Genomic DNA, 24,735 nt, shown 5'->3' with positions numbered 1-24,735 from the left:
ATTTTATGACAACTGGCAACAAAGAACCTATTCTTTCAAACCAAAAAAATATGCCCAAATTTGCCTACATTTTTATGTAGTGTCCTGCAGGAAAAGTTCAGTGTAGCTGTTTTGGGGTGAATTTTGCTTGTTTTTTTTTTTTACTTGCTGTCCCCCTGTGGCGTTGCCAGGTCACTAATTATATATATATATATATATATACATATATATATATATATATATATATATATATATATATATATATATATATATATATATAATATGTGTGTGTGTGTGTGTGTGTGTGTGTGTGTGTGTGTGTGGATATATCTATACGTACTGGTAGCCAAATTGAATATTGAAATGCTCAAATAGAGAAATAAGAAATAGCGATCACCTTAAGCACACATGCAACATTCCGACTTCTTATCATTGAATACTCTCTGACTGCTTATTATTTGTGCCCACTGATTTTACATGTATAGGTACTTTTCTTCCATGTCTGTGTTAATTTCTTGCTGTTTGGATGTAGAATACCTACCTACAAAGTGAAGAATGACTACTAAACTGAATTAGCATCAGTAATTATCACCATCATAACACTGATGATTGCGTTCTGGCACTATATCGTAGTGCCATGGTTAGTAGTTGCTTACGCACCCTCCCTCTGCATGGCCAGGTGGTGATTTGGCCGTAGGCGGAGGAATACACAGAAATGCAGCCCCATAATTCCCTTTCCTCTATCGATCTCTTTTTGTCCGGACAGCATGGGGTAAGCATGTATTATTTTCCCTTTCTGTAAACGAGCTAGTTGCATTTCCAGGACATTCCTCAACTAAGTAACTCTCTCCGGGAAATGATAGTACCATAGCATAAGCATAAAACACTTGTGTTTGTAGATAAAAAATTATCATTAATATTCTTTTAAAATATATATATAAAGTAGAACGACTTGACAATCTTACCTCGGGTCCAGGTTGACCAGATTTTCCTCGGGGTCCAATTGGTCCACTTTCTCCCTGAAAGAGAAATATGTAAAAAATGTTTAGTTTCTTCCAGTAACAAATTCAAAACAACAAAATGTTTTATGTTAAAGATATTCTTAAGTATTGAAAATAAAATAAAACTTGAATGAAATACAACTTGAATATAGAATGAAATAAAACAAGAATAATTCTTCAATAAAATATATTGAAATAAAAACACTATGAAATTATGAAGTAAAGTTTGAAGTATGCACGTTATTCTGTGTTGATTTAGTAGATTCATTTGTTGAATCCAAGGAGAGAGAAAATGGAAAAGTAAAAGAGTGATCTCCGTTCTGTGAGAACGTGTTTAACAGATATATACATGTGGCAAAATTGTTGCATTATTGTTGTGGATCTTGTATTAGTATGTAGTATGTGTGATTTTTTATGAATATTCGTATCTTGTTTTAGTATGTAGTATGTGTGATTTTTTATGAATATTCAGATTGTGGTTTAGTATGTAGTATGTGTGATTTTTTATGAATATTCAGATCTTGCTTTAGTATGTAGTATGTGTGATTTTTTTATGAATATTCAGATTGTGATTTAGTATGTAGTATGTGTGATTTTTTATGAATATTCAGATCTTGTTTTAGTATGTAGTATATGTGATTTTTATGAATATTCAGATTTAGTTTTAGTATGAAGTATGTGTGATTTTTTATGAATATTCAGATCTTGATTTAGTATGTAGTAGGTGTGATTTTTTATGAATATTCGGATCTTGTTTTAGTATGTAGTATATGTGATTTTCTATGAATATTCGGATCTTGTTTTAGTATGTAGTATATGTGATTTTTTTATGAATATTCAGATCTTGCTTTAGTATGTAGTATATGTGATTTTCTATGAATATTCGGATCTTGTTTTAGTATGTAGTATGTATGATTTTTTATGAATATTCAGATCTTGCTTTAGTATGTAGTAGGTGTGATTTTCTATGAATATTCGGATTTTGTTTTAGTATGTAGTATGAGTGATTTTTTATGAATATTCGAAACTTGTTTTAGTATGTAGTATGTGTGATTTTTTATGAATATTAAGATCTTGTTTTAGTATATAGTATATGTGATTTTTTATGAATATTCAGATCTTGTTTTAGTATGTAGTATATGTGATTTTTTATGAATATTTAGATCTTGTTTTAGTATGTAGTATGTGTGATTTTTATGAATATTCAGATCTTGTTTTAGTATGTAGTATGTGTGATTTTTTATGAATATTCAGATCTTGTTTTAATATGTAGTATGTGTGATTTTTTTATCAACATTCAGATCTTGTTTTAGTATGTAGTATGTGTTGATTTTTTATGAATATTCGAATCTTGCTTTAATATGTAGTATGTGTTGATTTTTTATATGAATATTCGAATCTTGTTTTAGTATATAGTATGTGTTGATTTTTTATGAATATTCGCATCTTGTTTTAGTGTATAGTATGTGTTGATTTTTTTTATGAATAATCGAATCCTGTTTTAGTATGTAGTATGTGTGATTTTTTTATGAATATTCGAATCTTGTTTTAATATGTAGTATGTGTTGATTTTTTATATGAATATTCGAATCTTGCTTTAGTATATAGTATGTGTGATTTTTTATGAATATTCCCATCTTGTTTTAGTGTATAGTATGTGTTGATTTTTTTTATGAATAATCGAATCCTGATTTAGTATGTAGTATGTGTGATTTTTTATGAATATTCGAATCTTGTTTTAGTATATAGTATGTGTTGATTTTATTTATTCGAATCTTGTTTTAGTATGTAGTATTAGTAATTTTTTATGAATATTAAGATCTTGTTTTAGTATGTAGTATGTGTCGATTTTTCATGAATATTCAGATACTTGTATTAGTATGTAGTATGTGTGATTTTTTATGAATATTCGTATCTTTAGTATGTAGTATGTGTTTATTGTTTTAAGCACATTTGGAATATGATGGCCAGTGAGTTACTGGGTTTTCTGAAATAGATTTATATTTTCCCAGGTTGGTTTGATCTTTAATAATTTATGTGTATTGTTGCTTCACAGATGCATCTATTGTTTTGTAGAAGAAGCTATTGATTTGGTATTTTAGATTAAATACATGAAATCTTAAGTTTGTCAGAAAGTAGATCTAGAGCAAATTGTGATGCTGCATCAACGTTTTTCCTTTCTCTCCATTATCACCTGAGATCTCCTCGGATTAATATTGAGAGATATAATTCTCGATCAGATTGAATTTTTAATCACTTTGCCAACTAGTTTTATTTAAAATAATATGTCAAAGATGTAATACTTACCACAGGTCCTGGTTGTCCTCTGGGTCCTTCGTTTCCTGGTGGTCCAATTGGTCCCTAGTACCAAAACATAAGTCAGTTAACAATTCGTTCTCATTCAATATAAAACAAACTGCAAGGCAAAATATTTGGTTAGGAAAAATGAAACATAGATTAAAACAGTGGGCAGAAAAAAGCAATATGAGTCAGAGTGGAGAAAAAAGGAAGAAAGATTAAGGATTGAGTGAGGGGAGGAATAAAAGAAGAGAAATTTGGAGATAGAGAGGTAATGGTTGAATAGAAATAGAGAAAGAGGGATAATGTATATTCAGTGGGATTTGATTTTGCAAATGACGGCTGTTATTTTGTTAGCTTCTACCAATTCTCGCCATCAGTTGAGAAACAATGGAACGTATAATGGTGGACGTGAAAAGACAGAGAAAGGAAATGAGAGAAAGAGAAAGATAGACAAGGAGATAAAAGCTGTGTTGTTTCAGTAGATGTGACTAGAGAAAAATCGCTTGAAACTGTAGAAATGAGAAGCTGTTACATGGGATCAGATTTTGTCAGTCATAAAAGAAGACGAACACGTTTTGGTTGAATAACCATTGATCTTAAATAGTTTGGTTGAACAACCATTGACCCTAAACATTTTGGTTAAACAACCATTAACCCTAAACATTTTGGTTAAACAACCATTGACCCTAAACATTTTGGTTGAACAAACATTAACCCTAAACATTTTGGTTAAACAACCATTGACCCTAAACATTTTAGTTAAACAATCATTAACCCTAAACATCGTGGTTAAACAACCATTAACCCTAAACATTTTAGTTAAACAACCATTAAACCTAAACATTTTGGGTGAACAAACATTAACCCTAAACATTTTGGTTAAACAACCATTGACCCTAAACATTTTAGTTAAACAATCATTAACCCTAAACATCGTGGTTAAACAACCATTAACCCTAAACATTTTAGTTAAACAACCATTAAACCTAAACATTTTGGGTGAACAAACATTAACCCTAAACATTTTGGTTAAACAACCATTGACCCTAAACATTTTAGTTAAACAATCATTAACCCTAAACATTGTGGTTGAACAACCATTAACCCTAAACATTTTGGTTGAACAACCATTCACCCTAAACATATTATTAAACAGGGCTTGTCTTAGCACAATGCAACCAAACTGCTAAATGTTTGTAATCCTATTAGAACAGATATTTGTTAAATTTAATAATTTTTGTAAAACGAATCGAAAAGGCTAATAACTCTTTAAAGGAATTTTATAAGAATCTACATTTCTTTTTTCTGCTATTGTTTATCTGGTATACTTAGCTATAGTTAGGGACTGCAAAGCTCATATTATTTGTGAGCATGTGTAAATTATTCACTATAAGTATTCACTTTTAATCTGTCTCAAAAATACTTTCTTCAACTGACATGAATGTTACCATGTTTTATCCATTCTTCTTTAAACATTTCTGAACTAAGATGATCATATCTAACGTTGTAACAGCGATAAACAAAACCTTTTTAAGACGTAAACTCTTTGAAATATTACGTGAAAATAAAACTAATAAAAAAAGATTTAACGACATCAGATATAAATTATCTAAATCCATCTGTTTTCACAGCTGGATGAGTTAATTATTTCACACATGGAGTGATGGGTGATATTAATCTTACTAATTTAAGAACAAGGCTATTCTTATTGAGTAGGTGTTTTCAAGATTCCTAGAAATGCCAAGATTACTTTTCAACTAATGATTCCATTCCAGTAAAATGGACTTCTTATCTCTCTATGCTCTATTTTTGGGATTCGAATTATTAATCAAAGTGCCAATGTCTAGTAACTCACCTTTCAAAAGTTGATTTTCTATAAATATTCATGTTTGTTATGAACGAATATCACATTCAAAATTGTCACAGACAAATCGTTTTTATGATACTAAGACTTTTATTATTTAATGTATTCTTTAGTGGCTTTTATTGGTTGCCATTTTTTTTTCACAGTTGACGATAACAAACTGAAGTCCACATGCACACTTAAGTGAAAACAAAATAGCGACCACTGAAAACCATTAGAGAATATATTGGATAATAAAGGTTCTAATATCATAAAATCTACTTGTCAGTAACAATTTTAAGCGTGATATTCATTCAAACAGATCCAAATACTCTAAAAAATCAATTTTTGAAGAGTCTTTAATTTATACTCGCCATCACTTTGATCGAATCATTATATCTTTTATTGACAAATTTAAAATTCCAGTATCGAATTCCATTTGATGAAGATCAATTAATAATGAAATATTATATGTGACCAATATAAAATGAAATAATGACAAAAAATAGAAATAATGTTTCAAATTAACTATTTTCAAATATGTATATGACGAATGATATCTTTTAAATACTATAAATAAACTTTACAAATATACCAGCTTTCTAGTTTTTTTTTTTCGTGCAGAACGGATTAATTGATAAACGTATAGTGAGATTTTAGTTTCATACTTAACTAAAGAGTTCTTCAAAAGGAAGGTAATCGTAGAATAAGGGAGGTTACTCTTGACTATTTACTACACTATACAAAGAAAGCTGTATCAATACTACGCCTTGTTTTGGACGAATTATCCCTTTTGATTCAGAGCATATATATTCACAGCATTATAGTTGTACTAAGATAGGAGCACATAAAATTATTATATTCATTTTTTGTTCATTGTGTAATTTTGGGTATCTCCATTTTCAAATCACCCCTTACACGCATCATTGCACAAAACATTCATAATATCAGTTCGGTTGGTGCAAAAGTTTTTGCCACTTTGGAGAAGGAGCATTTTAAACAATTGCAATTTATTTTATGCATATTGTTATGCATATAACCATAATTAATTTATAACTTATTCCTTTAGATAATTAAAGCGTCATTCATATTTTTCTACAATATTCTAACCCATATTGACACGAAAAACGATCGTCTTCACTCAACAGAAAGAGAGTTATATTCTAGCATCATAATGCTCATCTTTACACAGCATTGAAGAGAATTTGGTTGAGAATTTTTCCCCATCTTGCATATTCTCTTGATCTAACTCACTTCGACTATCACTTATTTCAGTGATTATAAAATGCTAGAGTTAATTCATATATCATATCAAAACGTAACGAATTGTACAAGCGAAGCATTTATAAACTCATTGACAGGTGGAATCAAGTTATAGAGAACAAAGGGCATTATAGCTAAAAACAAAGATTTTTTAAAACACAATTTTTCATTTTTACAATATACCAGTTTAAATCGGGAACAACTTTTGCCCCAACCTGATATTAAAATAATATAAAATTTTGGTAAATATTTAATTTAACAATTCCCGAATAATTCACTCTTAATTCTTTTCACTGTTATTTCTGAATTTATCTGATTCCACATTTATATTCTCTACATTATTACTGTTTATTTTTTAATCTAATCAAGTAATATAATAAGAGATGATAACCAACGAAATGATGAACTATAAAAATGAGTTGTTTGAAATGTCTTTGATTAATGACAAAATGAAGGTGCGCGACAGTCGACATCTGGCGAAAGCCATGAAAAAAAAAGGGGAAACAACTCTTCGGGCACCCTGATGAACCATGTAACAAATCAGGTCTTATTCATGTTGAACCTGCCTTAGCTTCATTTCTCAACTTCCCTGGCAGATTTCAATTCTTTATTCACAACTACTACGTCCTGTTTGAAACCGGATGGCAGTCTGCAGACAACACAGCAGGTATGAGTAACGATGTAAGAAGACAGCACTTACTTGAGAAGGACCTCCGAGCCCATGCAAATCCGTTCTCGATGTGGGATAATCAACATCATGAGAGAAGCTTCAATCCGAAGAGGAGTTTGATAAAAACAGAAAGCCTTTCGTTTTATAGATAGACAGAACAGAACAGAGTGACTATGAGTCAAGTTTGCTGTAAATGACAAAGGTCATCCGTTGGCGGTAGAGCGACATCATGCAACTCTGATCTCGACACAAGTGATAAGAGAAGGCGGCAAAAAAGACAGAAAATGTACGTACTCAGGCTGACTTGATAATCAAAAACCCAACACATTAAGGAACTGGCTGCTACCAGAGATACAAAATTAAAAAAACAAATGATTATCTTCAAGTTCTGCATGTTTTTTTTTTAAATTCCGGTTTCGGCTGACGGTTCTGTCATTCTGAAAAACAGCCAAGTTCGTTTGCTTATAATAAAACTAGTAAACATTAAGGGGCATTTCCATGATATCCATCATGAAGCAAAACGGTCAGCAGAAACCGGAAGTCAAAAGTACATGCAGAACTTAATTATTACCTAAAGATGTGTATTTTCATATTGAATTTGATAAATCTTAGCCATTCTACAGATAAAGAAACTTTGCATGTCATGCATCAAGACTGTCCCACCTTACATATTAAATTGTCAGGTTTCGGTTAGTTTATTAGTTCTTACAGATTAAAGTAAGGTTCATTAATTACTTGTTCTCATTCAAGAGCATTTTTTACGTAATTAAATTATCCCGATGAACTTTTATTTTGTAAAAATGATATTGAACAATTTAAGGATTCTTAAAAGGTATTTTATCAGGAAGACCATTGATTTTTCCCTCCATTGATTATCCTGTTTACTTATGGTAATGGAATAAAAGCTCACAGTATCTGTCCTGTTTGTGCAGTATACCAGGTTTTCGAACAAATGCATTTCAGGTAAAAACACTATTACATACTAACGTGTCATGTCGAAATTAGTATGAATTCCAAGAATTGCTAAAAAATGATCCGATAGATGTGCTAGATGTATATTTTGGAAAACATCGTAGAGATTATCTATCGAACATTTTACATTTTTTTCTATAACGGATATCAATGAAAGCAAGGGAGATAAGTGGATTTATCATATAGATATGATTGTACAACTGTGTTACATTAAAACTCGATAATTCAATAAATTCTATTTTTACTTGTAATTTTTTTCTCTTGATTTTTTTCCGTAATTTTTTAATTTCGATATGACACGTAAGCACGTAATAATATTTCTTTATAGCTGAAAGGCACTTGTTCGAAAAACTAGTAAACTTATTGTTAAACTTGTGTAAATTATTCACTATAATTATTAATCTGTATCGAACCTGTTCATCGTCAACTTATAAATAACTTCTTCGACTGTCATGGAATTTTTTATATTCTATCAAAGAGAGATTACAAATTATTCTCTTAACCTTTAAAATTTTCCGGATTAGAATTACCATATGTTGTAACCGCGATAAACAAACCCTTCTTAAACTATAAACTCTGTAAAATATTACATTTAAAAATAAAACTTATAAAGAAAACTTTAACAACATCAGATATAAATTTCTTAAACCAATCGGTATTTGCGGCTGGACAAATTCATAACTCTAAGTAGGGTGTAATAGGTAATATCGATCTTACTAATGTAAGAATAGGGATATTCTAATTATACAGGACTTACGAAAGGTAATTCGAATTAAAGATTGTAATTGATAAAATAACAAAACAAAACAAAACAAAAAACTTTTATCATAACAAAATGGCTTCCGCCTTTTTCTAAACTTCCGGGGACCAAACATGTCCATTCTTCCAATCAGGATAAACATTTTATAATTATCTCGATACCTACAAATCTATTTTCACAAACAAACATGCTTCGCTTCCATACTTCCATAGTTTCAAATTTACTTTTTATCTTTTTCCAATGAGGCCGGAAATGTACAATAGATTTTCTTCATGTTATTGTTTTCCCCTTCCGGTTATATTCTCACTAAATAATCCATACGCCTTTATTCCTTTCGTGTCCTCGTCAACTCGGAAGATCCATTCATTTTTCTTCCTCTAACGCTAATCTTATTATTTTCTATTTACGTTTATATTCTCTCTAAATGCATAAATTTTAATATGTTCCTTGCGCTTAAATATCCTCATTCCCTTTGTGTCCTTCTTGTAAACTCATAATATCTATTTATTTTTCTGTTGTTGTTTTTTTTTTCTCTCTTCAAAAGTGTTTGAGTTAGTTTGAAACGTTGAACATCACTTTACATGCCTCCTGTTCTTATGCTTCCGAAACATCTTCATCATATCGATCTAATTGAAACTAATATTTCGGATGAAGTTTTTTGATAAGAAAGACGAAATATAAAAAAGTATAAGAATTGATTTATTTGTATCATTTATTCGCTAACATTTTCTACAAATTTGTTGTTTTTTTATATCATACAAAAGGTAGAAAACATTCCAAAATATTGCCTATTCATATTCCAGTAGTTTATTCCTAATTTTCATGACCGACTTATGTTATGATATAGTAGTCATAAATAAAGAAATATTTTCTTCTGCAGAGAAATTTTCCTGCTAGGCGATTTGGTAACACACAGACCAGTCAGCTTGCAAGGCACAATAATTCAATCTGACCCCCTGAAGAACTACATCAACCCCTATAGGAGTCATGGTCAATAAGCAGAGAGAAGCCTGGGCACAACGAGAAAAGACATGCCCTATCTCTCCTGTCCTTGTCCACTGGACACTCCAATATCGACAATCTTTCCTTGAAGATAACTATTGACAAACCTTTGACAGCCCAAAGAACTTTTTAGTTTTAATTTTCTTCACTTATGAATAGGGATGAAGAGGGAACAATCACCTGTCTCTTTTACTCCTGTTTTAAAAGTGCCCTTTTCAGATGAATGCACTATAGACCTGAGACGGTGTTCATTATTATATTTTTGTCGTGTTTTTTTTTTCACTTGAGCAACTGCCCTAAAAAGTTTCCTGCGCGTCACCTGCTTGGGAACTGTCTAACTTTTCTCCACCTCTACCGAACAGTATAGGTAATTAAATAAATCTTTTCGTTGTTGTTATTTAAATAGGATTTTGTTATTGTAATGATTTGGATTTTTAATGCGACGGTTTTCGTTTTCTACGAATATATAGAAGTGCACATCAATGTGTTCACTTGATTCGAAAGCAAACGACTAAAGACGCTTACGAATGTCGTTCCAACTGTGAACGTTTGCTCACCATCATTAGCATTTATTTGATCAGCAATTTTAACGAATTACTTGAATATGAGCCTTATGTTTCTGACATTTTTGCGATGAGGATTGATAATTTGGATTATTTGAATTATTTAGATAACTGTTCTCGTTTTGAGTGTTATTCTCACAACGTTTCAACTGATATAACCTCCGACTTTCTTTAGACATACCTTATCTGTTAAACTCAAGACTCTGCACAGAATTTTGAATGTTTACAAAGATCAGCGGCGTAATGGATAAAGCACTAAGTAAACATTAGTTCTAATGGACACTCTTCTAGAGATTGAAGTAAACCTCAGTACATGCGATACTAAGAATCTAATTGCGAATTACTTAAGACTTCTTTCCGGTAAGAGTTGACGGAACGAGATCATGCTTATCTCATGGATTAAATAAAGGTTTCCGTTTGGATTTCGTGCAGAGTCCCGAGTTCGACAAAACACACCTTAAGAAGCTCAGAGCTTACATTTTTTGAAATGCTGTGAGAATAACACTCAAAATGAGAACTGTAATCTGATTAATCCAACTAATACGAAAATTAACATGTTTTATAAAGAAATAATGATGATGGTCAGATGGGTGATTTTTTTTCTTTAATGGAGGGTTGTAGAGAAGTTAACTTGTAAGCAAACTCGTAGCGCCAGTTTGTCTGGGAAATCTAACAGTAAATGATAAGAGCTATAGGAGGCAACTGCAAGGTTTGGTTGTGGGAGGTAGCCGTTCAGTCATGCTGGGAAGCAGAGTAAAAGCTGAAAGACAGAAGGGCCTTAAGGAAGTGTAACAACATTTAATTTAATCAGAAAATGAAATCATAGATTTTGTAAAGCCATCAACAGAAGAATCCATTCAATAATCAGAAAATCGCAAAGCATCATAAAATACAAAAACAGATTTACTGAAATTATTTTGGTGCTGACTCTTTGAGAACTATTAGAAATGTTTTCATTTATATCACTAGATTAGTTTGTAAAAAAAAAATAAACACATTAGCAAATATTATAATTAAAAAGAAAATACAGGAATAAAAAAATACGGTCTAATAAATAACCCGTGATGAATATAATTAAAAAATATTTAAGATTACCAAGATTTTTAAAGTTTCTTCATAAAACTAACATAAATATTACATAACCTTTAAGTGAAATTAACCTGTCACTTACTACGTACGGCATGAAAAAATATCTTATTTTTTTAATTTATTTCTGAAGAACCAACACCAAATAATAAAACAAATGTGATACATTCGGATTATTTAAATTATTTGGACTATCGTTCCGGTTTTGAGTGTTATTCTCATAACATTTTGGCCGATGTAATTTCCGACCTTCTTCAGGTGTATCTTGTTGAACTGTACAGAATTTCGAATGAAACCACAGGTATAACATACTCTCATTCCGACAGCCATAACCGGGTAAAATACAAAAGATATGAAGAATACAATTACAAATTATTTAAAAGTTCTACCCAGTCATGGCTGACGGAATGAGAGAATACTAAGGTCATGAACTAAATAAAAGGTTCTATTCGAAATCTAGTGCAGATTCCCAAGTCCGACATGATGCACCTGAAGAAGGTCAGAATTATATCAGATAAAACACATGTGAATAACACTAAAAATCAGAATAGTAGTCCGAACAATCCAAAAAATACAAATATGATCGATCGATAATTTTTGAGTAATATAAGTTTTTTAATACTTATTTCTAAATAAGATATTAAAAGAAAACATTTTTTTAAATATTTCAACAATAAAGAAACAATACCAATTAATAAAACAAGTAGAATCCCTCATTTTTTTTTTTTTTTCATTTCGTTAAGTGAAGACTTCAAAAATAACCAAACTGAAAATTACCTTTGGTCAATCAACGAATGACCAATAAAACTGGAAGAAAATAGTCGAAAATTAGAAACAGAATACAAACTGTTGGTCCAGCTGGTCCTTGTCGTCCAGTAGGTCCGGGAAGACCACGGTCACCTTTCTTGCCAAGTTCTCCTGCAACACCTTGAAGACCTGGGGCTCCCACGACGCCCTACAGAAACAATAAAACAAAAACAAAGGATATATTCTGATAAAAACCTCAAAATATCATTCATATGTATCAACACAGAATTAAATGGTTAAACAAACCAGGCTTAGTCATTTGTAACAAGCAAAAGTTATAGCCCGCTGATTTAGAACGAGTTTATTCGAAATTGATGGTTGAATATGGTTAAATTTGTGCTAATGTTTTGCATTAAATACTAATCCTATTAATCCCTATTAATACTTTACTATGCATCAAAAGGATGCCATAATATGTAGTTCGCTGCACCTTATCATAGTATAGCAAAATTTCAATGACTATATACTTTATTGAAAACTAGAAAATATTAAACCTTTTATGAATCTAACTATTTGAATTTTGCATAAAAATGATATTTAAATTCATATTCTATTTTAAAAAATATCCCAAATAAAATTCATACTTACTTGTTTGCCAGGTAATCCAGGAAGTCCAGTTTCGCCTTGAGGACCTGGAGGACCCTGAAAACCAAGAAAGAATAAAAATCAGTATCATAAAATGTTAATTTGAACTTAAAAGATAAAGTAAAATAATAATAATAATAGTTATGATGATAATAATAATAATAATAATAATAATAATAATAATAATAATAATAATAATAATAATAGCAAAATGAATGCTTACTTAATACTAGGTAAGTAAAAGAGAGAAAAAAGGTTATCTTACCAAAGGTCCCTGAAGTCCATCTTTACCGTCAGTACCAGCACGGCCTGCCTCACCCTGTCAATAGAAGAAAATTAGTATTAACTCATTGGATATGTTAAATGCATTTTATGAAATCTTCATTCGTATCTGGGCTGGTGCACCAACCGCTATTCTCTCCCTCTTAGACAGAGTGCAAAAATGAATTTCTAACTTAATAGGTCCCACACTATCTGCCAAGCTCAAACTATTTCAGCACCGCAATGTAGCATCCCCGTAATTGTTTTACAAGTACTTCTATGGAATGTTCTCCAATGAACTTACATCACTTGAACTCCTTCAATGTTAATAACCCTGGCAAACTCGACTCATAGCAAAATTTCACCACGGTAAAGGCAGCTAAATTATTTTCTATAAAAGTTTCTCTCTTCTGAAAATTTGCAATTGGAATTCTGATCCTTTTCTTTGTTTCTCCGAGTGTACCAACATGTAAAAATTAAAATGTAATGTAAACAAACATCTTGTTGCACAACTCGCTATTTAGAATACCCCCCCCCATAAATTCTGCCTCAAATTATTGAAACTCCTTATGTCTCAGTGGCAATATGCTTTGTTTTGGATGAATAAATGTATATATATATACATATTAGAAAAAAAAATTGACGCTAGTGTACAAAGCAATGCTCTTTGTGTAAACAAATAAGCATTTGGACAATGTTTAAATTTAGCATACCCGTCTTAGCAGCAGCCAAATAATGTAATGGTGAAAAGTGATGACTGTTGCCTACACAGTCGAGTTTCAGTTGTGGTTTGAGGTAGTTGCTAGTCTAGCCGCACTGGTGATTTGTGATACAGCGAAACAGTACTGTATGTGAATGACTATAAAACTATACAACAAAAAAAATAATTTTTTATCATTCGTTAGAAAACTATTTAGTCAGTAAGTCATTCAATCACCTGCAATCACTGCATCAAATTGCTTTCTCGAATTCACTATAGTACCAGTAATAATTTATTTTTCAAGGGATCATCAGTTGTTTACTATGAAACACTGTTTCGATGATTTAAAAACAAAACAGTATATTACATTATGGTTCCTCAGCAGTGTTGATCAAACACCCCCCCCCTTAATCTTAGGAAAAAATATGTTACAAATATTAGATCTAGTTTCCTATTCTAACCTATTCATGTTATAAAAATGAATTTCTTACCTGTGAGATTCATGTTTCCAATTTCAAAATGGATATATATTTAATTTACCAGGCTTGTATTTATAAGATTAGGATTAATCCATTTGACTACTTATCACCCCCACTATGGTTAGCATTTTGTATATTTACCATCTTATTTATTGAAAATTAAATATATATAAAGGTTAAAAATATTTATACATATATACGTTTTTTCTCTTTCCCTTCTTTTTTTTATTTATATAAATACATTTGATACATTACTATAATATATATATATATTACTATATGATAGCATCTGGCCCGTGGGTTCACAACGACCCAGAATGTACGGGCTACCAAAGATCCACAAGAATGAGGTCCCTTTAAGACCCATTCTTTCCATGATCGGTTCACCCCAGCATGAACTGGCAAAATGGTTGTCCGAGATTCTTGAGCCTGTATTAAAGGAATTCTTGGGTAACTGCATTGCGGATTCTTTTCGTTTCGCTGCCACTATGCGTGAACTTGATTTTAATTCAGAAACAACTTTCCTATGTTCTTTCGACGTTACCAATCTTTTCATTAATATACCCCTTGATGAAACTATTCAAATTTGTTCGGATATGCTCTATCGTAGCACATTAACCCCTCCGGATTTTCCGGAGAATATTTTCCTTGAATTCATGGAACTAGCTACCAAGTCGGTCTGTTTTAGCTTTAATGACATAATGTATCAACAGGTAGATGGGTTGGCCATGGGTAGTCCTTTGGGTCCTATCCTGGCCAATATTTTCCTAGGCTTTCAGGAATCCTTACTGTTTACTCAGGTTTCTAGACCTGTTCGTTATTGGCGTAATGTAGATGACACTTTTGTCATTTTCAAGTGCCGCCATGAAGTAAGTGATTTTTTTCTGAAATTAAACAGTCTCCACCCGGCACTTATGTTTACTATGGAGGAAGAGCAGAATTACTCTTTACCCTTTTTGGACGTCCTTGTAGAAAGGATAGGGAATCGGTTTAATACAACTATATACAGGAAACCTACCTTCACAGGGTTGTATATTAGTTGGGATTCCTTTGCCCCTATGAACAGGAAAATAAGTTTAATTAAGACCTTGGTCCACCGTGCACTCATGATACGCTCGCCAAGCAAACTTGAGGAGGAACTTAAGAAAATAACGGACATGCTTCTTAAAAATGGTTTCCCTGGTGGTATAATTTCTAAGCATATTCGCCAAAAACTTACTAGTTTTAACACTAAGCCTCTTTTCGGTCCGGCTAAATGTCCGGTTTATTTGAAGCTCCCCTACATAGGTTCAATTAGTAGAGGTTTTGTTAGCAAGATCACTTCGGTTGTTTCCCACTGTTTTTACGCGATGCAACCCCGAGTAGTGCTGTGTACCAAAACTGCCTTCCCAGCGTTTAAAAAAGATGTACTTCCCACGCTACAAAATAGTTTAATAATATATGAGTTTAGATATCGGTGCGATGCTGACTACGTGGGTCGAACTTTTCAACGTTTAGGGGTCAGAGTGGCACAACACGTTCCTGGGTATTTACGCAAGCTTTTTATATCATCCGGGTCTTTAAGGAATACATCCGGGCCTTTACGGAATACATCTGGACGACCACCAATTCTCGAATCGTCAATTGATGTTCATTTGTACGAAAATAAAACTTGTGGCCAAGCATATTCTGATGAATGTTTCCGCATTTTACATAAAGCCCGGAACAAACAGCACCTCAACATCTTGGAGGCCGTCAGTGTGCTGATGCGCAAACCAGCTTTATGTAGACAAAAAGAACTTTCACATAAATTAGAGTTATTTAAAGAACTCTAAAAAAAAAAAAAAAAAAGTCTACTTGTACGCTGGTTTTTCTGTTTTGTCTATACTTACTTGTAGACAACGGATTTTCTTAATTATATATATATATTTTTTTCTCGACTTCATCTCCTCCCCTTTTTCCATTCTCATTCGTTAATTTAATGCAATTTACCGACGAGATCTATTGAAAAGTGTCGGTCGAAAGGTTAACCTCTAGATCCCTTAATTTTTTTTTTTACACGAAATTTCGTATGGATCCTTTTTTATTCGATGTTTTTTTTACCTATAATTCTTTTTAGTCGATCTGTCTCTATACAATTTCCCGTTTCTCATTTTTTTTTCACCCATAATGACTCCATTCATACTTTTCAAGGCTATATATATATATATATATATATATATATATATATATATATATATATATATATATTTTTTTTTTTTTTTGGTTTTATATATATATATATATATATATATATATATATATATATATATATATATATATATATATATATATATTACAGTTGAGTCAAACTAATGGTACTTTATGTCTCTTTGCTAAATACTCAGCATTATAAGGTGAGGATAAATGGCAAACAAAGTAAAAAACAGCATTCTCCCGTAGACCTCTAGCTAGTATCTAAACTGCCGTCTTTGAATTACTTTTTGTTTATCAATCTGTTTTTGGTAGTTTATTTTCAAGAACGATACTTATTGGGGAGAATTCATTAAAAGCATGTTCCTATTTTACCTGTACCTGTTCGTCATTTGGCTTTTGTACACTGTGACTTATATATTCGTATCCTGTTTCAAAGTTTAATCTAATCTTGTTTTCTTTTCTTTTCGTTCACATTTACTCTAGTCAGGCAATAGGTGGCTGAGCGTTTTCAATGAATGTACTACCTGACAAATATTTCACTCTTAACCTTTTTTTTTTATTACATTTTCACCACAAACAAGGCACATTGTCACTGTGGTTTAGGGGGCTACTATCAGGGGCAGCAGCTACTGGGGCACTATGTTGGGATTTGGGCAGCAAGATATCGGTTCACATTACACTTGAACTTCTGCAAGTTAGTACAGTTGGGGAAGCAGGGACCTGGAATGGAATTCCAGAGTGTAGCGGTTCTGGAGAAGAAACTACTGAAGTAGAAAGATCTTTTACATCTAGGGATCTCTACAGTGTGGGGGTGGGATTTAGCTGCCTGTCGGGTTTGTCGAGGGTGTCTACATCGTGGGGGCACAAGTGTCTGCAGTTCGTCAGAGCATTCACCATTGTAAAACAGGCAGAGGGATGCAACGTTTCATTGATGGGACAGAGGCTGAAGCTTAGATGCCAGTTCAGGGTCTATCCGATTGGCGACTCTCTTTTGAACCTTGTCTAGGAGCGAGAGACTAGCAGCAGATGCACCAGCCCAAATGTGACAACAATACTCCATACATGGGCGAATGGTGGCCTTATAGAGGTACAGAATACTTTCAGGTGTCAGTAGTTTTCTAGCATGGTAGAGAGAGCCTACCTTTTTCGCAGCAGCCCTGGCAATGCCTTCAATATAATTGTTCCAACTCATGTTTCCTGTGAACGTTAAGCCAAGCAGTTTGAAAGATGTACTCTCAGACAGGGAGTCACTGGCCATTGCTATTGGTGGCAGAGAAGGTTTCTTGTAATTATTGAAGGAAACCAGTTTAGTCTTGACAGCATTGAATGTGACCATCCATTTTTGTCCCCATTCCACCACAGATTGGAGGTCATCCTCTAGTGTTTTTGCCGTTTAAACCTAAATGAAATTCAATTTCTTAAAGATTGCTTTTCAATATAACATCAATTTCTGAACAGAATACTTTTTGGGAAACTATAAATTATACAAAGAATAAATAAAATTGATCCCTTCCGGTTATAAATAACCTGACCGTTTGATAAACGATTTGTAAAAGATTTTAGAATAATATTCAAACGACATGACCTAATCTTGTAAAGGTTTATGTTTTCTAAATTGAACTAAATGATCCGTTTACTTACCTTCAAACCAGAGTCACCAGGTGGACCAGCAGGTCCTGGATATCCGATTGCTCCCTTTTAAAAGAAAATAAGAATAAGATAGCAATTCAAATAATGGTATAAATACAATATAAACAAATATCAAAGAGTATGAACAAGTCACAAGTAATAGTAAAATATTTGGAAAATTTCTTTGGATATAAAAGGCAAAATGTGCGTTAGTATGTGTGTGTGTGGCTGTGTGTGTTTGTATGTCCGCCAAAAACTTTCGACACACGAAACAAAAATTGGTATCATTAGAAAGATCGGTTTCTCGGACGACAAATATGCAAAAATTGGCCCAAAACATTAATTCTGTGACCATCAACTGGGCCATTTTTTGCAAGGAGAGGTCAGTTTTTGCGTCAACATTTTGCAAGGCATTATTTCGAAGCAAGTGACGTCATAAAGTCGCCGTGCGGGCGAGACTGCTTGTGTGTTTGCTTTTTTCACCTCCTTGTCCTCTTTTGTGTTACAGATTTGAGCCTGGCTACTGCAGCTTTTTTTTTCTTGCGCTTGCACGGGCACTTGCTGGGACTTGAGTGTCAATAAACCTCCACAAGGTCCCAGCCCCTTCCGCTCATGCTGAGTGCAGGTCTGATTAGTGCTTTTCCTCCTTGGTCTTCTAATCCTCTTTAATCCCTTCCACTATTTAATGTGGCATTAGCCGATGCTGGCATTATAATTACTTTTTGTGTGATGGACTAGTAGTCTATCTACAATTTTACAGTTTCAGTTTTCTTGCTTGTATTTTTGTCACTCATGTAGACTAAATTTCGCATTCAAGGTTTTTTTTTTCAGATTTCAGCTGTTTTAAGCAGTACTGTCCGCTGTATAATTATTATCTATATATAAATACGCTTATCGCTTCAACCGTTATCATCGTAAACATAATTCAAAATAAAAATGGAATATTACAAATCAACTGAATTCTCTTATGAAAATGGAATATTGCCAGCCAGTGTCTGGTGTGTACAGATCAGAATACTCATAAGTTATTTATTGCCAGCCAGTTTATGGTGGGTACAGATCACAATGCAAAGTTACTAAGTGCAAGCAAGTCTATGGTTGGTAAAGATCACAATACTAATAAATTATTTACTGCCAGCCAGTGCATGGAAGGTTCAGAGCACAATACTAATAAGTAATTTATAGTCAGCCAGTATTCTTTCGGTATAGGTCACAATAATAAGTTAGTTATCTCCAGCCAGTGTCTGGGCGGTGCAGATCAAAATACTAATGTTATTTTTTGCCAGCCAGTGTCTTACTTTTACTTTTTGTAATAATATATCTGAAGCAGTTATCCCTATTTGTCTACAAAAATATTTATTTTTTAATTCATGGTCTTGCCAGATCACACTGATTATTCTATTGAAAGAAATTCTATTGTTTGCTTGTGTTATTATATTTTCAACTACTGTGGAATTTCCACGGGTTCTGCTAGTTATTATTGTTGTTGTTGTTGTTGTTGTTGTTGTTGTTGTTGTTGTTGTATACACCAAAATAAAAATATACAAAATATTTAGGAAAACCTTGTTTCTAACTGAACCTTTAATATCAAAATTAAAAACGAATCATTCTTTTCTTATTCTTGTTGTTACAATAAGGATAATGATATGCAAGAATATAAAATATAATGAATGTTGAGACTTACAGGTTCACCCTTTGGCCCATCGGGGCCACGGGGTCCTCTAGCACCAGTGCTTCCTTGCAGACCTGTCTTTCCAATGTCTCCTTTCTGTCCCATTTCACCAAATGGGCCCTGTGAAACAATATGAATAAACAAAAATAAGTCAATGATAAAAATTTAAAACATATACACTTACATAAGTAATGTAAAAATAAAACGCGGTCGTAGCTGAATTTCTTTACTATATTAACACTGTGGCAAAATAATAATTAGAGAAATACTTAATACTTCATTTAGTGAAAGAGTATAAAAAAGCAAAGGTCATTAAAATAATCCGTAATCCCACAAGACTTTTTATAAAAGTATAAGTATAATAATTATTTAACATCATAGATTTGGTTGCATTATTTTATTGAAATAAAAAAAAAAAGATATAGTCAATGAAATTGCTTATCTTTAGTCTGAAAATCCAATACTTACAGGTTCGCCATCCTTTCCGGGTATTCCAGGTGGTCCAAGTGGACCAGGTGCACCTTTCTCTCCAATTGGTCCCTGAGGTCCAGTGTTTCCAGGTCCACCAGGTGGTCCCTAACAACGAAAAAGAGTAGACATTTAGTAACCGATTGAAGGTAGAATGTGTTAATATAGATCATGTATGCATCAAAATTATTTGCAATAATGCTATACAAACAAATGAAATAAGGTATAACAAATTAAAACGATAACGCATCACTCACTAAAACTTAGCTGATAAAACAACTTTTATGCAAAATTCACATTTATTCATCATTAGTATTACGTAGTTGGTTCAGGTCAGTTATACGATTATTATTATGATCATTATCAATATTTGTAAATATAGAAACCGAAAGAATGCTATCAACGCGAAAGGTACTTACAGATAAAATTATTTATGCTAACTTGGTGAAAAGAATGTTAACTAACACAAATAAAATATGTGACGAAAGTGGATCATCCAATTTGTGTCTTTGGTTACGTAGAGTTAATGACGTAATGAGATAGTTAAAGATACACATAGAAAGATTAGTTTGATACCCAATGCGTTAGCAGACAGATGGAAGTCTTGTGCTCCAAGGTTTGGACTTGACGCTCGTGGAAGTCAAAAGGGTAAAATAGCGAAATGTAGACTTGTATGACGTGTTCCCAAACTCTGAGAAGAGACCCAGCTTGAAATAAATGATTATATCCAAACATAATTCACGTCCTTGCGTTTCTCTTTTCGAATGAAAGCATCTTTAATTTCAGGAAGCACTAAATAAACTTTGTGAAGGCATGCGCCTTTTGCTGGCGATCTGACCAACAATGTTATCTGTCCCTTTTGTAAAGACTGTCTTTGTTAATAGTTGTAATACACACTGTTATAAAAATACCCACACATATGAACACTGGAGATGATGAATAGATGTTATACGCACATTCAAAGAACTACATGATCACATAATGTTAAAACACGTATATATGTATGTAAATACATTGCCTTCTGATATTTTAACTCCTCTACTTTCTCACACAACTTTGATTCATGGTTGACCAACATTAATTTGTGAAAATTTGGATATTTTCCAGTATAACTCCCGAATTTGAATGGCCAGAGCGTTCAGCACCTTTTATGCATAACCAGCATACCATCTCTTAACTGCTATTTCTGGGAACACATTCCCCCATGAAAAGAAATGATGCTTTATCAACAGATAAGATGTTCTATTGTTTTGAACATTTGTAACAATAGATTCATGTGAATAACTATAATTTGCAAACTAATAATCCGATTCGGCTCAAATTTTGATACGTGCAATTTAAAAGAAAGTTTATAAAAATGATATGAATTTGTTTTCGAGGTGTTATGTATATGTCAGGCCCGGAACTTATTGAATGATATACTATCTGAGCATTAAGTAAGGTTGCTCTGGTAATGTGTCGTGTTGAGTCGTTTCGATTGAGTTGTTCCGTTTGTGTTGTGTTATTTCGATGAAGTTATTCGGGATTGTGTCAGGTCGTTTCAACGGAGATGTTTGGTTTCAAATCGACAAAGTTGATCAAGACTGTATTGGGTCATTTTGATGGAGTTGTTTGGGTTTAAGTCGACCGAGTTGTTCAGGATTGTGTTGGGCTGTGTGGACAAAATTGTTCACGGCCGTACTAAAGCGTGTGGACGGAATTGTTCGGGACTGTATTGTCGTTTATATGACAACGTTCGGTTTCTGTTTATTATTAAGTTGACTTGATGGTTGTCGCAGCCATACTGCCGCATGTAATAATAATTTTTTTATCGCTCTTTCAACATTTATTAGGCCAAGAGTTCATTTGGTATTAATGTTTGGAAATAATGGTGTACCCATTTTATGTTGTCCACTTTTTTCTTTACTTTATTAACTAAAAACCATTATTTGCATTTGTTAACGTTTTATAGTTACAATGATATTACACCAGAAATTGCAAGCGATTACCGACTTTATTTATATTTTTTAAGGAGGTGACGTGTACTTTTTATTATTATTATTATTATTATTATTATTATTATTATTATTATTATTATTATTATTATTATTATGTATTTAATAGACCTAGCAAAGGTAAGAAGAAGGCCACCTCATTTTTCGTAATACTAGGTAAACCATTACTGTGTTATCAGGGCATTACTCTTTCCAACTTAACAAGCATTTTTTCTGATTTCTTCTTGTGTCAAGAATAAAATGATGGACAAAACATTTGATATTTATTTTCTAGGTTTGATTTTTGCTAAATATGCATAAGAATTTAACATTTAAGAAATGGTTCTTTAACTTATTATACACTTTAGACGTTTTCTTTATCTGTTAGTATAAGCAGACTTTTTCATACTCTAAAAAAGATCCACAGAACCTTTTATCAAATGATGGCATCTCTTCTTCGATTTCTAAACATTTGAAAAAATGTTTATTTTTTCTCTCCTCCTCCACTCTTTAGTTCCTGAAGGCAAAGTATTAATGACCAAAAATGGAATAAGAAATTTTGACAAGATGTGACAAGATCTTCAGGTTTCCGGAATGTGTTTTCACACATCCATGTGAGAGTTTTTGACATGGACAAGATATAATTTATCTAGGGCTTCCATGGACAAACAGTGCTGCGTGAGTAGAATGATTTCTTCTCATGTGCTTTTACTAAGTTTTTTATATTGAAACCTTATTAGAAAGACTTGCATATGGATCGTTGTGCAGTGTTGCAATATTTTTGATATATTAGGAGGGTATGATCCCTGAAAGTTGGAAGGTTGTACTTATAGACATTAGTGATAGCAACTGACTAATCAAATGGAGCCACGTTTTGCTAGCAACCAATCAGATACCAGAATTGATCCATAAGAATATTGAATCTTTTAGCATTCCAGCATATAATTTTTCATGTCAACACGAGAAAGATCTTTTCTTTGCCTGAAAAATTATAAAGTCCTGAGCTTATATAGAACAACTACCCACTGAAAACTCTTCAGCTCCAGGAATTGTACAGATTAGCTACCCATCGTAAACTCTTCTGAAATTAAACATGGCTTTCAATTCAAGAAGTGATATCTGACTACTAATGTCACTGGGTCATCAGTTAAATATTTCTCATATATTCCAAACTCAGCCAAAAAGTTTTTAGTTTCTTTTCTATCAGCAAATATATTGGTCCCCTGAAATGTTACTCTAAGAAAAACTTCTTAGATCCATAATCTTCCATCTACTCCTTAGTCATCATCTTAGACATGCTGAAGTTGAGCAAACCCTTGAGAAAAATGTCATATGTTCATTGTGCGGTTCAGAGAAAAGCTCCAACCTCTCATCCTGAAAGTGTGTTCATCAGGAATTATATCATCATAGAACTATAACAATAATCATTTGAACTTTGTGACTTTATTGCGTCTGGGTTGAGATATGGTTCCGTTTTGTTCTAGGTGGTCAACCCTGACAGATTTTACATTTTCTAAGAAGAGTGTACTTTATTACTAATTGCACGAGGCGCCGTTCTGGGGAATATCGCCTGGAATATTCAGGCATATTTTATAGGCCAGAGTGTGCTTATTCTACTGCAGTGGTTTCTCAAAATGACAACTTACCTTGACAACTTACCTTATCAAGGAGGTCAATAATATATATATATATATATATAAATATATATATATATATATATATAAAAGTGAAGGTGTCTGTCTGTCTGTCTGTGTGTCTGTCTGTGTGTCTGTTACATTTCCCTATGCAATAACTCTGTCAATTTTTAGTCTACAGACTCGAAATTTGATATACGGGGTACTGAGATTTGGAAAAAAAACTATGTGATTGGTTTCGGCCAGAAATTTGGCTGTTAAGGGGTCAAAGTTCAACGATTTGACCTTTGAGAACTCTACCAAACTCCTCCCACAATTTTGGGTCTAAACACTTGAAATTTTAGTCATAGGTTCCTTGGACATGAATCTAACTTAATAACTTGATTTGAGCCCAAAACAATAAATGTTAAGGGCCATAATAGGGGTCAAAGTTAAAAAAATTTACCGTTTCTTTTTGTTTTTTTGTTTTTTTGCTCAGCATACACCTCCAAACACCCGGGCAACGCCGGGCCGAAATGCTAGTATATATATATATGTTACAAGATTTTGTTGAAATTCAAAGACTTACATTTTTTTTATATAACTCTTGTTTATTTCACCATAGATCTTTACATTACAGCCGTTTCGTTAATGGGATGACAATTCTATGAGTTTATGTTTTCATAGAAATGTTCGTCGTCAGATGCGATTTCTATCCAGGTATAGTATAAGTTATAAGTTCCAAATTGCAAATATTAAATTTTCTCAGTTGGTCATTTATTACTTTTCAGAAGATATCCATTACAATGTTGTTTTGTATTGCGACTAGCAAGTCTACAACATTATGTTATTGCTGCATATTTAGTCACGTACCCATCGGATGTTTACTTTAAAAAAAACTTATAAAAATACCATTTTAAACAACTTACATGG

General features: G+C 32.5%; 1 protein-coding gene across 1 annotated transcript in view; it reads right to left on the bottom strand.

Moving 5' to 3' along the window:
* Positions 1 to 24,735, bottom strand: part of LOC145292177 (uncharacterized) — a 239,008-nt gene that overhangs the window by 31,195 nt on the left and 183,078 nt on the right. The window contains exons 45-52 of the mRNA XM_080138449.1: positions 20,217 to 20,324; positions 19,761 to 19,868; positions 18,089 to 18,142; positions 13,098 to 13,151; positions 12,836 to 12,889; positions 12,288 to 12,395; positions 3,288 to 3,341; positions 945 to 998 (exon numbers count right to left, since the gene is read on the bottom strand). Coding sequence (XP_079994575.1) covers positions 945 to 998; positions 3,288 to 3,341; positions 12,288 to 12,395; positions 12,836 to 12,889; positions 13,098 to 13,151; positions 18,089 to 18,142; positions 19,761 to 19,868; positions 20,217 to 20,324 — 594 coding nt within the window. The remainder of the gene's footprint in view (positions 1 to 944; positions 999 to 3,287; positions 3,342 to 12,287; positions 12,396 to 12,835; positions 12,890 to 13,097; positions 13,152 to 18,088; positions 18,143 to 19,760; positions 19,869 to 20,216; positions 20,325 to 24,735) is intronic.

The sequence above is a fragment of the Euprymna scolopes genome, chromosome 13 (assembly GCF_053919585.1).
Source record: "Euprymna scolopes isolate OS-2025 chromosome 13, ASM5391958v1, whole genome shotgun sequence".
Classification (NCBI taxonomy): domain Eukaryota; kingdom Metazoa; phylum Mollusca; class Cephalopoda; order Sepiida; family Sepiolidae; genus Euprymna; species Euprymna scolopes.
The sequence above is the reverse complement of the archived record's forward strand: the minus strand, read 5'-3'. Positions and strand labels throughout refer to the sequence as shown.